General features: G+C 37.3%; 1 protein-coding gene across 2 annotated transcripts; it reads right to left on the reverse strand.

Annotated features, from left to right (window-relative positions):
- Positions 1-2545: 2545 nt before the first annotated feature.
- Positions 2546-15970, reverse strand: zgc:66472 (uncharacterized protein LOC327494 homolog). 2 transcript variants are annotated; one of them, XM_051703413.1, is made up of 8 exons: positions 15883-15962; positions 11716-12136; positions 10411-10846; positions 10043-10145; positions 7561-8688; positions 7377-7444; positions 7229-7272; positions 2546-3415 (listed from the first exon to the last, which is right to left on the reverse strand). In XM_051703413.1, exons 3-8 carry the CDS (start codon positions 10720-10722, stop codon positions 3337-3339), a joined length of 1734 nt encoding a protein of 577 aa, XP_051559373.1. In that variant the 5' UTR covers positions 10723-10846; positions 11716-12136; positions 15883-15962; the 3' UTR covers positions 2546-3336. The 2 variants fall into 2 exon arrangements, with proteins under 2 accessions (XP_051559373.1, XP_051559374.1); XM_051703414.1 differs by lacking the exon at positions 11716-12136 and having other exon boundaries at positions 15883-15970.
- Between the last annotated feature and the right edge of the window lie 202 nt (positions 15971-16172).

Raw genomic sequence — 16172 nt, forward strand, 5'->3', positions numbered from 1 at the left:
CATCATGAGGAAGGAAAATGATGTGGATATATTGAAGCAACATCTCAAGACATCAGTCAGGAAGTTAAAGCTCGGTCACAAATGGGTTTTCCAAATGGACAATGGCCCAAACCATACCTCCAAATTTATGGCAAAATGGCTTAAGGACAACAAAGTCAAGGTATTGGAGTGGCCAACACAAAGCCCTGACATCAGTCCGTTAGGAAATTTGTGGGCAGAACTGAAAAAGGGTGTGTGAGCAAGGAGGCCTACAAACCTGACTCAGTTACACCAGTTCTGTCTGGAGGAATGGGCCAAAATTCCAGCAGTTTATTGTAAGAAGCTTGTGGAAAGCTACCCAAAACATTTGACCCAAGTTAAACAATTTAAAGGCAATGCTGCCAAATACTAACAAAGTGTATGTAATACTATTATTCTGATATTTCACATTCTTAAAATAAAGTAGTGATCCTAACTGACCTAAAACAGGGAATGTTTTCTATGATTAAATGTCAGGAATTGTGAAAAACTGAGTTTAAATGAATTTGGCTAAGGTATATGTAAACTTCTGACTTCAACTGTATTTAAAATACAAAATATTAGTAACTGTATTCCACTACAGTTACAATTTAAATCATTGGTAATCAGAATACAGTTACAATCAAAAAAGATGTTGATTACTGTAGAGATTACTTTGCATATTTTTTTCTTCTTTGTTGGAAAACATTTATCCGTATAAACAATGCAATCCGATGAGTGTTTGAAACACTTTCTTATGATGATGCATATGAGCAGACAGAGGGCGCTTTCACACTGTTATGAGCGAAAAGGTGAAAATGATGCTATACAGTCAGAAGACGATGTCCTTGTGTACACTCTGTGGGGTTTCAAATTAAGTTTGGAGCAGCAGAAATAGTTAACATTGTGTAAACTGACATGTGAACACTTAGCTTTATGCTAAGCTAAAATGCTATTTCTAGCCATTTTACATGCACCTGTTATCAGGCACAATTACATTATTTTTTTTTTCTATCAAGAAAATCCACATGAGATAATTTTTTTTTCTCTATAGTGAGATCATTAAAATCAGGGAAATGGTGTACTGGAAAAATCTTATTTTGTTTTCTGTATTGTTTTCCTGTAAAACTATCTAAAAATCCTTAAAACAAGATACATTTACAGTGTTTTATAAGCAACACTAAGATGTTCCGTTTTTTTTTTTTTTTTCTTCAGAGAATTAATTTTTAATATAGGTGGATTTTGTCTTACTGTACTGGCTTTTTTTCTTTTATTAACTTTTAATGGTCAAAACAAGTGAAAATATCTGACAGTGCCAAAGAAGTAATCCTAAATACTTAGATTACATTGCTGACCTTGAGTAATCTAATGGAATATGTTACAAATTACATTTTACAGCATGGAATTCTGTAATCTATAGTGGAATGCATTGTAAAAGTATATTTAGTATTAAAGTATAACCCTCCCAATCCTGTGTGTCATTTAACGGTTGTCGTGCATTTTTAAGGTTTTAATAATGCCTTATTACGGTGGCTCTGAACCGCACGGTAAAAAAAAAAAAAAAAAAAAAAAAAAAGTTGTGTCTCAGTTCCTTCCTGAGCCTAAGTCTTAAAATTTTTTCTCTCTTCAAAAATTATTTTTTTTCTCTTCAAAAAAATGCATGCGGTACCAACCTTGTCCACCAGGTGCCACTATCAGTAAACATGTAATCTTATGCTTTTAATGCTTTCTCTGTCGCATAACAACTGGAGTTATTTTTTTGTTTGAAATTGTTGGTCTTTCTAAACCATACTGAAGAGAGAGAAAAAAAAATTTGAAGAGAGAAAAAAAAAATTTTTGAAGAGAGAAAAAAAAGTAACCTTATAAAAGCTGTTTTATTCTACATGGAGAGGGTCCCTTCATGGGGGCTGCCATGTTAGGATCACATGACCAGCCGAATACTACTTGTTTAATCTCATTAACTGCCCTATTATTGGACACTTTCACTCTGGGATTTAATTAATCCTGGCTGGCTGTGAGTGGTGAATTTCTACAATGGCATCTGTAACTGAAAACTATCGAGTTTGAACAATGCTGCATCCTAGCCCCTAGGTGTAAGTGTAAGTCCAATGCAATGTGATCAAAAATTACTGAGTGCACCTTTAACATATAGAAGCTTTGATTTTAAAAATGTAATACACTGAGTTCGGAATTGCATATTACCATACTATTATTATTTCTGCCATATACATATATGGCAGTAGTATGAGAGGTATGGGTAGTATGCAATTCTGAACTCATCCATAGTTTATGCTGAAATCAGGCCTGGCTCCATAGGGGGGCCAGTCATGAGCTTGGCCCATCTTGACAACCACACCATCACCTCCTACTGTTCTGCCCATTTTGGCCTACATTACATCATTTAAAGCTGGAGCCAAACCTGGTTGAAATCAACATAAACCAAGATAAATAAATGCTGCAAAAGTATTGTTTATTGTTAGTTCATGAAAACTAATGTGTTAACTAATGTTAACAAATGTAACCTTATTGTAAAGTGTCCAAATAACCCATATGGTAGGCAAGCTGAAGGGGCCTCCAGTGATGAACCAACAAGGGGTCTCAGATGTGCTAAGAACAGCCACTCCAGAGTCTTCATGATGTGAGATTTTCAGTGAGATTGAAATTTCAGAGCATTGCAGGTTTGAAAATTATTTATTCAGGTTTGTGGGTATTTCAATACATGTACCTCTTTATTATTTCACCAGCCTGCAACAAATGCAATAATATCATGCTTCACATCAGCTGTAAGTAGACTAATATACAAGTTGAGAGCAGGCCACTGTCATTAACTGGGTTGAGCTTATAACTATTATTGGTAGTGTAGTAAATTAACCCACAAATCAAATTGCTTGGTAGAGTTAAAAAATCCATCAAAATAAGGTTTAGCATAAACATCTAAAACACTGCGCAACATTTAAAATACTATTTGAAAGCTACAATTACAAAAAGGGATTACAGAGAGATGAATATTAAGAGAACACAGTCAAATACATCTAAATTCATGAACTAAATTGTTGGATGGCCATAATATGACAAGCTATAAAACAAGCTTTCAATCTCAGGCACTTGAGATCATGTCTTATATTAAACACCACCTATTTAACTAAACACAGCTGTCATTGGCCAGGAATGGTACAACAACGGAACCTGTTGTAACAAAATATACTGTGGCAGAAATTACTTGTTCGGTGAGAACATGTTAAATTAACTGCAATGCAAAGAATACATTCTTATAGTGTAAACACAGGAATTCATAAAAACACTGTCAACATTATATATCATTTGTTCATTTTCATATGTCTATGGCTCTTCATTCTTGTCATCCAAATAACCTGGAAAGCTCTCTGCTGGCTCCCATGTGTTCTGAAATTTTGCCCCACTAAGAAAAGACAGAAATTAGAAGTTAACTGCCATTAGACTTGCAAGCTTTTCATTATTATACAACATGTTGAGATGTATAGACATCTTAAGACTAGGCTCCATTTAACTTTTCTGCATGCCATTACAACTTGCGCTCAGTCAGGGATTCTAGCCTTTTTAAAATATGCTCTTTTGACCACGAGCCCATATGAACGTGTTCAATGCATAAACTGTAGGGCCTTGTTTATACCGTAGCATTTTGTGAGTTCGGATCACAAGGTCAGGCAAGACACATTATTGTTTACTAGTGCTGTCAGCCGCTAATATTTTTTAATCACGATTAATCGCAAAACAAACTGTAGTTAATCGCGGTTAATCACACAAAATTTGAAAGTGCTGAAATTTGACACTACATGTAATTCTTTTATTTTCCATCTCAGGAAACAAAACAATATGTAACAATATAATGCTTTATTAACATTTTCCAAACAAAGCCTTCCACAGTATAAAGATGGAAATGTACTAAAATAGCACCAATTCAAGTAACATTAAACGTTTCCCAAAATCTAACTGGGAGTTTGACTAATTGAAAGAACCAGTCCCCAGATAGGTTGCATTTTCATTACAATGGGCATAAAATCTCTTAAACTCTCATCCTCCAAAATATTAATCAGCCGGCAGACTGTGGCTATCCGCTTCCCTACAGCAATACTTCACATGAAGAGCGACTGCAAACAAATATGTCTCACTCTGCATTTTGGTGATAGACTTGACATGCTACTGTGGTTACATAGGCTGAAGAATACTTGATTTTGAACACAGGTCCCATCTGGGCTTGGTTTGTTACATCAAATAGCATAGGAGTAGGGTTGAGAACCAAGAACCAGTTCTTGTTCAGAACCGGTTCTATTCTTTAAAAAATATCGGGATCGTATGATCTTCGTGACTTTCGGATCCATTAACGGTTCTCCAATGTGCAATTTTCCACCAATGTGGCTGGAATACCGTCCTCAAATACTCTGACAGTGTTTCCAGCAGCGCATCTCTACAGCAGCGCTGCCCTCTACTAACTCTACAGCGTAAAAACAGTTCCTCATCTAATTCCCAATTGAACGAGCTGGCTCTTTTTACAGCGCGAAACATATGCGCTTCTGGTACAGTTCGATTCATGTAATAATTATTCAAAGGAGCCGGTTCTTTTGAACCAACAACGCAAACATATGTTGCTTCCGGTATAATCAGATCCCGAAAGAACCATTCTAATGAGCCGGTTCTTTTGAATCTACAGCACGAAACATATAGCACTTGCAGTAATCTTATACTGATGTGCAAGTTATGAATGTCCAAATCAAAATTAAACAAGAACTGTTGAAGTCTCACAAGCCTGAAGTACAACATTAGGCTACAAAACACAGTCTAAACCGTCTCTGGAACTGTTTCTGTTTATTTAATGATGGCCTGTGTCTCTATTAAATCAAGTTTTGTTGTAATAAGTGGAATTTTATAAAATAATAAATGAATTAATGAAATGTGCCATCACATTTCATGTTGGTTTAGATTATTTAAAATAGAGTAAGGATCTATTATTGGATTGTATTTATGTCTCTAAAAAGTCTGCAAACACCTTTTACAAGAACTGTATTCAATTTATTTCTGATTTGTTAAATCTGCTCTGTAAAAATCTGAAATGATCTCATCATTCGGTAATAGACAGCAGAGGGTAGTAAATGCAGTAAGAATTGCATTTCTCATTTCTAAATAATTCTTTAAAAAAAAAAAAAAAAAGCACTAAAAGAATTACTGGAACCGGAATCGTAAAATTACTTACGATTCCCAACACTAATTAAGAGGTCCTTTCTCCATCATTTTATCATGGCTTTAAACATCCTTTTTAACAGCTCTACTGCTTACCCCTGGTCGTGATACATGTCTCTTTTGATCACTTGTGTTCGGATTTCGAAGGGAAGGTCTCTGATTAGTGCATTACTGCATGATAATAAAGTGCAAAAAAGTAAAGAGAAAGAGGGAAAAAACTGTGCATTTATCCATATTATACCTGCATTTAATTTAAGCGCAAACATGACGTTTAGAACAGAATGTGGTTATTTTAACGGAGTATCTGTATTAACTGAGCTTCAGCTGTGCATGGATTCAATTGTATGCTCACATTTGTGTCACTGCATGTTGATATCAGAAATACTGAGGAAGTTCTGTGTAGTCTTGTGCATGTATATGTATGCGGTTTTTAAAATGTTTAAATCGGAAGGTTATTTCCTTCTAAAACCACTTGTAACTGGCGATCTTTAAAACTTTTTTTGCGCAGTGGTTGAGAAACAGGTGAGTAAGCGGCACTTTGTTGCTGTTCAAATGCATTTGAACAGATGAGTGGTCACGTGTTTTCGACCAACGTCCGAATGTGGTTGAAGTGAACAAATTTCAAAAAGTTTTGGACCCAGTTTACACCTGTTTTTAGCATCATCCTGTTTCCAACGGATCTCCCAAACGTTGTTAATACCAGGTGTAAATGAGGCCGACGGCTGCTCAGTGATACTCTTTTGTACAGTCAACTACAGGTACGCGTGGCAAGAAAAAAATGGGTTGAACACGGACAGTCAAAGCAAACTGATGAAATTTGCATCACATAGTATGCGAGATGTGTACTTTAGTCTTTAACATTGCATTGGGGGTAGCATAAAACTGGTCGCAATTGGGCATGGTGATGTCTTTAAGTTAAATGGTCATATCATAAAAAATAAAAACAATCCTAGATCTTTTAAAATAAAGAGTTCAAAGTATTATGAAAACAATGTAATTTTCAGAACTTAAAACTTCCTCCCCAACATAAAATTATCTATTGAAATTTAGGTGTGAGGGCGGCTCATTTCGAACTTCAGTTCCATACATTTCCCATGACATTAACACATTTACACATCAACAGCACCTATTCGGTTTTCAGTATGTCCAGCTGTTCTTGTGCCTTTCCTGGCTATGTTCACTCTGCATATCCTTCTGAAGGATCCCAAAAATGGCTTACATTTATTTTTAACAAGATCCCTGATCATTTCAGTCTGACCTTAACAGCTTATATGGCACATTACAGTGCAGATTGTTTTGTGAACCTGTGACAATGTATTACAGGATTTGCAAATATACTGTTATTGAAGGACTGGGAATTGCCAACTATACTGTAGAGGTCTGCCACCCGACCTGGTTTAATCCATGTCTTCTGAAGCGATTGGATCAGTTTTGGGTGAGAACAGACTGCAATGTAACTTCTTTTTCAATGTACATCTTGCCATCTGCATTCTCCTTGTAGCAATCATGATTTGAAGCCTGATTACAGTTTCTTGCACTTGACGCATGCACTAAGTGCTATATACGCATATACTCGCTTCAGAAAACATGGATTAAATTATTTGAGTTTATGGGTTACCTTTATGCTGTCTTAATGTCCTTTTTGGAGTTAGAAAGTGTTGGACCCCATTGACTTGCATTGTATGGACAAATACATCTTATATCTCCATCAAAATATCTTTGTTTTTGTTTAGTGGAAGAAAGAAAGTCATACAAGTTTGAGACTGCATAAAGTAAATGTGAGTAAATGTTGAGAGAATGATCCTTTTTAGTGAACTATTCTTTTAATGCACATGCAGATCTCTACTATACTGGAACCAACAGCAAAATTTGAAGCCCACGAGTAATCCTTGTGACTTTTTTTACATGACAAGAGGGGGCTTAAATAGAAGTATTGAAGGCACATCAGATAAAAATGGCCCATTTAATTCTAAAGGTCAGTGAAAGGATAGAGAATGGCCATGGAGTAAAAACTTACCACAACGAGCATGGCATCCACTTGACTCGAACTTCATTTCTTCCCTTTTTAAATGAAATGCATGTTAAAATAAAGCATGATGACAATTTCCGTTAAATTAATCTATGGCTGGGACGAAGGATAAAATGTACTTCTCATTTTGTCTTACCTTATTGTTTCTCCATCTCAGAATTTTTTCAACAGGAAATATACCATCATATGCATCATGAGAACAATCTAAGAATCAGAATGGGAAAAAGAATCAGACTAAAATAATGAAGCATACTGAATTCAGTCCCCTAATTTATAAATGTCCAAACAACAGCTTCGGTTTTTAAAATCGAAACACTTACCAGCCATTTTGCGTTTTCTTGAAGGAGAACAGAGCCCTGACTCATCACTTTCACTGGAATGTTTTCCATCATCTGTTACTTTATCAGATCCATGTACAATTGGTGACATCAAGCCATTTGCATCTTCATTAAACTGAATTTGGCAAGAGGAACTTGCCATTACTGCATATACTTTCCTGACATTTGACTGTTCAACACTGGAATCTGAAAAAGTTCCTGATCTTGAGTTCAGGCTTTCTGCCACAGTTTGGGCCACACTGGGGGGTGATACTTGTGTCTTGTTGGTCTCAAGCATGTTCACCGATGTAGATTCTTCACTGTAACTGGTCGCAGTCAAATTTTGCGGTTCACTCAAAAGTGTCTTTTTTGAAGATGTATGACTGGTTGGGTTTTCTATCCAGGAATATTTTTTGGTGGATAAGGCCGCTTTGATCTGAGAGTCAGAAATTCTCTCAAGACAAACCTCTAACTTAAATTCCTTGGGCACACTAAAGGTTTGGGAATGAACATACTGTGCAGGCATGCCACTGGTGTGGATTCTTTTGTGCAAGCTCCAAGCGCACTGAGTGACAAACATTTGCTCGCACTGATTACACCTGAACAGAGATCTGCTCGATGGGCTGACTTCCCGATTGTGTGCTGCCAGCCCCTGCAGAGTAGTGAACATCTGCCCACACCGGTAACAACTCTGAGGCATTGAGCACTTGTGAGTCTTGAACAGGAGATGTGTTTTAAACCTTTTTTCACATTTACGACAGACATACACACTAGGGTGATGTGCTCTGGAGGGGCTTGACTGAAGATAGCACTCGTCTGATGAACAACACAGGCAACGTCTCTGTACGTTGAGCCGCTGTCTATCTCGAAGAGCGTGAGAAGTACTATTAACATGCTTCTTTTTGTTATATTTTCTTTTTTTCACCACAGTCTTAATCTCCTCTGATTTGGGGTTAATTGTTAATGTGCCTATACTTGTAGATGGTCCATTGGCGGTGATTCTAGACGTGGGCTGTGATGGAAAGCGAAACTTTGAACCTCGTCTCCCTTTCATTGATGGCACTTGCTTTGGGCTGTTTTCTACTGCAGCAGTAGTTACAGAGGTTTTCTGGGTCTCACGGCCAGATGCACCTACACGAAAATGGACAAATCAGTATTGCTAAAATTTTGTGACAGCACATAATTGTATTGTTTCATAGGGACATAAAGAAAATAAGAAACTTGAATTAGAAATTGAAGTTGTGCCCACAGAAGAGAAAATTAAACTTCCTAAACTATAATTTTTGACCGAAAACACTTTTTCAAACGTAAGAAAAATGGTTTCCTTTATCGGAGCAGTACAAGTCTTGGTGACTTTTCCTCCATTTGCCATTTTATCCGATTACATTATTTGTAATGCTTCATGGGATTGTAGTTCGTGCCCTCATAAAATACGGTAAGTAAAGTGTTGTACCTTTAACTTTTTATCCGATTTTCAAATACTTTTTTGCCTCAAATCAGTGTTTGTTATGTTGTAATAAACCACGGAGCTGGTTGGTTTGGTTCATGGTTTAGAACTCTTTTATGAAGGATTTTTTGAAATGTCAATGGGAAAAATGAATGGGAAAAATACTTCCAGAACCGACACGGCTGAAAAAGTGGGCGGGCATTGTTGCGCTCTAGACTAAATATGAATCTATACAAGTTACCATTTAGTGTAAAAAAAAATTACATTTTTTATTAAAGATAATGTGTATTTTGAAAACTGATGATGTGTTTTTGTCTCCTCTTTACTTTTTCACTGCTGTTTATAATAAACAGGATGTCTAACAGTTTGAGAGGTTTGAAGTCCTCCATATAAAGCTTTATACTAGAATGTTCTCTGTAGAATTCAAATGGAAGTTTTGCGGTTTCTGCCGGCCGCCGCGATATCGAGTGAAGCTCGACTGAATCACGCAAGTTTCGCTCTGCACTGTCACAGAGCTCTGGTGATCTTATCACAGATGAATGTTTAAGTTATGAGAGTCATATTTAGTGCTTATAAAGGGTTGAACACAAAATGAAAGCAATTAAATTAGCTTCGGCTGCAGAAGTTTCAATGCAGGAAAAACCCTGAAAACATCACCCGCCAAAGTGGCTTGTAAAAGTGACGGGGTTACCCACCACTGCCGATTTTTACCCGCATTTGGCAGGTGTTCATTTCAAACCCTGCCTGAAAGGCTGTCCGAAAACAGTGCACATACAAGTTGCCTTCATATGCAAATCGGACTAGCATACATCACCTAAGTGACTAAGTTTCTGTGAGAACAAATCATTAAATTAGATCATTAGTGGCCACAGTGGACATAAGATGAATAAATACTTTCATTTAAATTTTTATTGTCTAGCGGTACTTACTAAAAAACAGTGTTGTCTTTCGCTGTGATTTATGTGTAATGCTGTCAAACTTTAATTTCTCCCAAAACACCAAAGTTCTCTCTTACCTTGTCTTAAAATTTGAGATTACCTCTATTACTTGACTGAGCCATCTCTGGCCCATTGGCTTTAGCATTCTTCTGACTGACACCTCTGTTCCCCACTGAGGCATTCCCAGCTCCATCTTCAGACCCCTGTAAAATACAAAAAACATTTCCGTTGAGTTTCATTTCATAGGTGACAAAGTCAAAATTTTGCTGTTACTCTTGAGTTATTTAACCAAAGCTGGACAAACTTGACAAATATTAGTAACACTCTATTTTTTGTTAAACCACTGCTTTAATAAAACAGCAGCATCCAATAAAATAAAAATTGTGTGTAACCTGTGCCTGCACTAGAAACATGAAAAGTGGAAACAAGGAGGACACCACAGAATCAACAATACACATGCACACTCACCTCGGCATCTGGCCAGACAGTGTCCATGTTGGAAGTGTCAAGCTGAGAAACCATACTTGATACTTCCACCTCGCAATCTTCTCCTTTTAATTCAGACAACCTCTGGGCCCTGAAGATGGCCTCTGCCTTCTGCAGCTCACACTGCTCCAACTGCTGCTTCAGCGAGCTGATTTCCTTCCAGCTCCGGGTGATCTCCACTCTGGTGTTCAGCAGCACTTTGCTGAACATTTTAACTATCTCTGAGGTTGTCTTCATCATGAGTCCTTCAACCAGAGTCTTGAACTTGACCGCTAACAGATCCTCCACTTCCATTGTGTTTGGTAGGTGTTGGGTTCCTTACAAAGAAGTGAAAGGGCAGACTTTCTGCCAGTGTCCCACAACCTTCCTATTGTGCAGCTATACAGAGCACAGTTGAGTGCATCCCGTTTTGAAGTGCCTTTAAATAGAGAAGATATATAAATATGTTGAGAGTGAGACGATCACATTAATGGCTGCTGGTCAACATGTAACCACGTGGATGGGCTACAATTCACTATGAGGCTAACTGAATAGTTCACCCAAAAATGAAATATTTATCATTATTTACTCACCCTATGCACCAAATGTTTGTTTTTTTCCATAGAACACAAAAGATACACATGCTGCTCTTTTCCACACAAGGACTGTTTATAGTGACTACAGCTGTCAAGCTCCATAAAGGACCAAGACGCAACATTTAAATATGCAGTATGTAAGATTCAGAAATCCTTGTTATTAATGACACCTGTGGCAGTTAAGTGAACTGCAGCCAGCTACCTGTTGCTCGTGCACACACTCCATAGGGAAGTGAGCGAGCGAGCATCGGCCAAAACAATGACGTAACATACAAAGAGACTGAACGTGATTCACCAGCATCATGCTGACAGATGAGCTAGCATAATTAAAATTACACAGTTATGACTGTTTTACTACAAACTTTGTGACTAAACTAAAACTACTTATCAGCTAACATAACATACTGATACACACATACTACCAAACTATAGCAGACAGTTTACTGTTGCACTGCATTGTTATGTTGCACTATTGTATGTTTTGTATGTCATATGTTGTACTACAATCAAGAAACCAGCGTATTTGCTTAAATTTATCCTGTATACATGACTTTTAGTATAAAAGAGAAGATCGTTGAAATTATTTGAAAGTTACGAAGCAAGGTAGCTTGCAATTCGTCAGCGTTAGCAGGCAAGATCAATTTAGCAAAAATTACACAGATCAATCCTTATGGCACTATATTTCACATGCTTTGCAGTTATGTAAGCTTACCTGTCCAATAAGAAGAACACCAATTCAGGGTCAGTTTTGATCCCCAAAACCAAACGATGGTCCCTCCAGGAATCAAAAGTCCTGCCGATGTTCACTCTAGTTTTCGCTCGACCACGATCAAGTTCCCGCTTAGCCAGACGGGATTCAGTAGATACATTTTTTTTTTTTTTTTGGCTTACTCTGAGTTTGTGTAGGAGTCGGTGTTGTGCTGGGAGTCAGATGTTTGCTGGATTCCATCTCTAAGATAACATTACCTAGTGTTGCAGAATGTTGTCGTTGTTGAATAGCGGAAGAGAAGCACTGAGTCAAGGCTCTCCGGAGCACGCATAAATGTCACATCCTTTAGATTTTCCCGGCAAAACCGACCCGCTCCCTTTGCATGAAAATCAGTCTACATGCTTTAATAGGCAATCTAGGAAGTCTGGGAAGTTGCATTACAAGCCGTTCACACATTGGCAAAAAAAAAAAAAAAAAAAGGTGAATATTACATGAAAATTTTTACATATTGCACTTTTAAATGAATACCATAAATGTAGTTTATGCGACTTGTGTGTTATATTCTGAGCCTTGTGAAGCCATATGATACATTTGTGCAAGGAACAGCCTGAAATTTAGGTTGCTATTTCCAGATATTCTTCCCCTCCTCTGTGGCTCTAAAATTAAATTTTCCATCCTGCATATTTGTACTGGCACATTGCGTTCAGTTACGACAGACACAAGAACCAATCACATTTTAGTGTTAATGACGTCAAACGTGTGACATTCCATTTTCAAATAATTTGGACCATGTTTTGTTGTCTTTGGAGCTTGACAACCATGGTCAATGGCAGATAAGGCATCGCAAATGATTAAATGTCTGTGGTCATTATGAACTATCATTGTGTGGAAAAGAGCTATGTAAAGATTCTACAAATTTCTTTTGTGTTCCAAAGGGTGAAAAACAGCAAATGGGTCTGAACGACATGAGGGTGAGTAAATAGTGAATGCGTTTACATGCACGTTCTTACACCAATTATGCTTAACCCTTGAACGCATGGGAATTTCACCAAACACTCTTACGTATTAGGGTCTTTAGAGACCCAGCACTTATATCTATCACAAATGGATCAACAAAATGCCCAGATAGTGTCAGATATTTTTAATAATTTCAAGACAATTAGAAAATAATAGAATAAAATATAGTTTAGTTTATTTTGATGTTTTATTTTTCATATATCAAAGAGAAAATGCAACAAATTAGGACAAATCTAAAATATGCTTCATTACTTTCACACTGAAATATCTTGAGATGCAACTGGCTGTCAAACACATATTGAGCTACACATAACACATAATCTACATACAAGATGCACATTAGATACACATAAGCTAAACAAGTATTTTCTCAGGCACTAAATAGATGCACAACAACAATTACCAAATGACAATAGTCATATCATACTGTTCATGTGTTACTCTTGCTATAGTTTACTTTCATGTTGTTTCTTCATCAAATTGCAATGTCAAATGTAAATCAAGTCAATCACTGAAACAACAGAGCCAACTTGAGTCAGAAATAACATGTAGCTATAATGTGTGTACACGCATATGGAAAACTGATAAATCACCATTGTTGTTTATTCATTGTTGCATAGAAAAACAATGTGATATAGTATTTATTTGCATGAATATAGTACCCATTTAGGGGCAGTGGTGGCTCAGTGGTTAAGGCTCTGGGTTACTGATCAGAAGGTCGGGGGTTCAAGCCCCAACACTGCCAAGATGCCACTGTTGGGCCCTTGAGCAAGGCCCTTGACCCTATCTGCTCCAGGGGTGCTGTATCATGGCTGACCCTGCACTCTAACCCCAGCTTAGCTGGGATATGTGAAAAAAAAGAATTTCACTGTATATGTGCAAATGTGTATGTGTGATAAATAAATATAATTAATTAATTAATTAATTCCTCTTGTAATAAACAAAGAAATAGATATCCTCTGATAGTGAACTTAAAAAAAAACTAGTTAAAAAAAAAAAAAAACACTATTACATACCTAGTGTCTCTAATGACCCAATACACTTTTGGTACTTAAACCATTATAAAAATCTATATTTTTGTTTGCAATTTTGGCATTTTTGTTTTGTTTGTTATAATATTTATAAGAGAGAGATTGAGGAATACTAAAGGGGTGTGGGCACAACACCAAAAAATGGCTGAGGTAAAGGGTGTGGAATGAGGTCCTAGGTCACTAAACACCTGAGGTATGCATTTAAGGATTACCAAGCCGACAACATGTATGGTCATGTAAACGCATTAAGCGGCGTTCCTTTATCAGTGTAAGGTCAAAAGTGGCGCAAGAATAAACTGATCGACACTGGTAGACTTCTGCCAATTACCCTGATTTCGAGTTGCATGTAAACACCTTCAACGCCATTCTTACCAGCTTATCCAATGTATGCAAATGTTGTGTGCATGCCTCTTAACAGATTGACGTCAGAAACGATGAATAACATGATTATTTCAAATGTCATGTAAACGCAGATTTCTTGCATTGTCAGCTGATTTTTGGGAGTAATCAGCGTATTGGTGTGTATGTAAATTATCAATTAGTTGGAAATATTTGGTTCTGCTGCAGCTCTTAAAGGGATAGTTCACCCAAAAATGTAAATTCTCTCATCCTTTACTCACCCATATGCCATCCCAGATGTGTATGACTTTTTTTCTTCTGTAGAACACAAATGAAGATTTTTACAAGAATATCCACACAATGCAAGTCAACAAGGTCCAAAACTTTGAAGCTCCAAAAAACTCCAGTGGTTAAATCCATGTCTTCAGAAGCGATATGATAGGTGTGGGTGAGAAACAGATACATATTTAAGTCCTTTTTTACTGTTAAATCTCCTCCGTGCCCAGTAGGTGACGATATGCACGAAGAATGCAAATTGCCACACAAAAAATTTGTAAGTGAAAGTGGAGATTGATAGTAAAAAAAAAAAAAAGGACTTGAATATTTATTTGTTTCTCACCCACACCTATCATATCGCTTCTGAAGACATGGAGTTAACCACTGGAGTCATAAAGATTACTTTTACGATGCCTTTATATGCTTTTTGGAGCTTCAAATTGTTGATATCCATTCACTTGCATTGTGAAGACGTACAGAGCTGAAATATTCTTCTAAAAATCTTCATTTGTGTTCAGCAGAAAAGAAAGTCATACACATCTGGGATGGCATGAGAGTAAATGATGAGAGAATTTTCATTTTTGGGTGAACAATTCCTTTAAATCTCTGTTCCTCAAACAAAGCTAGTTAAATGGACTACTTTTTTGTCATTTTATTATTTTTGGAGTTTGACAGCCCTTTGTCACTACGATGCTTTCATTATATGGAAAAAAGCAGAGTGAACGTTGTGCATAAGGGGCCGTTCACGCAGAACACGTTTTTCCGTTACCGTCTGCGCTGTTTTCAGTTGTTTTTCTATGGAAACATGCGCTAGATTCTAAAAACGCGGCGCGACGTTCTTCTAGCGGCTAGAAGGACGTCGCGCCGCGTTGAGACTCGCACAGGAGCGCCGTGTTTTCTAGACGCCGTGTCATGTTTAAAAGAACGTACACTTTTAAAAATGCGTCTCAAGACACGTGCGTTCTGTTCTGTTTGTTGCGCTGCGTCTTTCTTTTTAGCGCATAAACGCATTCGGCCCCCTTTTGTGTTCCACGACAAAAGGTCAGTCGGATTTGGGAATGAGCGTAAATAAACGATGACAGGATTTTCATTTTTTTTTTTAGGATTTTCAGTTTGCTCTAAGCAGGATGCCTACATACTTACTGGTTTTAACTGATAATAAACTATAATGCCAGACATGTGTGGAAGGAGGCTTTTCTCATCATGCAATGTACATATTTAGAAGAGTCGGCGAAAACTGGCTGCGGCTATACAAACATTTGCTTGGATTTCATTACCTCCAGCAGTTTTTGAAAACTATCAAAAATGAAGAGGATATGTTTTTATTATTATTAATAATTGGCACTCAGATTGGCCGCGTTGCTCTACCATTTTTCCTAACGGTATCAACATCCGGCCAGGGAATCATTCTTTGAAGACGCCTGTGCAGACTCTGGAAACGCGAATTACCATGATAATATGTTTACACTAAAAAGAAAAATAATACTTCAAAATGAGCGTAACTTACCTTTAATAAAACAATGATTTCTTGCTCGTTTGAGGCAGGCGCTCTGCACTCTCTGGTCGCTGTGGAGCGTTCGGCGCAACCGCAAAGCAGACCGACGGGAAACAAACTTCAGTGTGACCTCATTCCCGCTCTCAGGACCCCATCAAGCTTACGTTCACGCAGACCACAATATTACGGGAAAGGTTTTTACTTCTTTTCATTGAGGGTACATGTTCTGACAAACCCAATTGTCCACCGTGACAAAGAAGTAATTGGAACAATAATGTGTCTGCTGTGTGATATGTAAGAAA

Source organism: Myxocyprinus asiaticus, chromosome 7, assembly GCF_019703515.2.
Source record: "Myxocyprinus asiaticus isolate MX2 ecotype Aquarium Trade chromosome 7, UBuf_Myxa_2, whole genome shotgun sequence".
Lineage (NCBI taxonomy): Eukaryota > Metazoa > Chordata > Actinopteri > Cypriniformes > Catostomidae > Myxocyprinus > Myxocyprinus asiaticus.

Bases quoted from the DNA above. Each gene is read 5' to 3' on its own strand.
- zgc:66472 (XM_051703414.1), bottom strand. From the start codon at position 10,722: ATGGAAGTGGAGGATCTGTTAGCGGTCAAGTTCAAGACTCTGGTTGAA. The intron at 10,146-10,410 runs GTGAGTGTGCAT...TGTATTTTACAG, and splicing joins CTGTCTGGCCAGATGCCGAG to GGGTCTGAAGATGGAGCTGG. The intron at 3,416-7,228 runs GTAAGTTTTTAC...GTCTTTTCTTAG, and splicing joins TGGATGCCATGCTCGTTGTG to TGGGGCAAAATTTCAGAACA.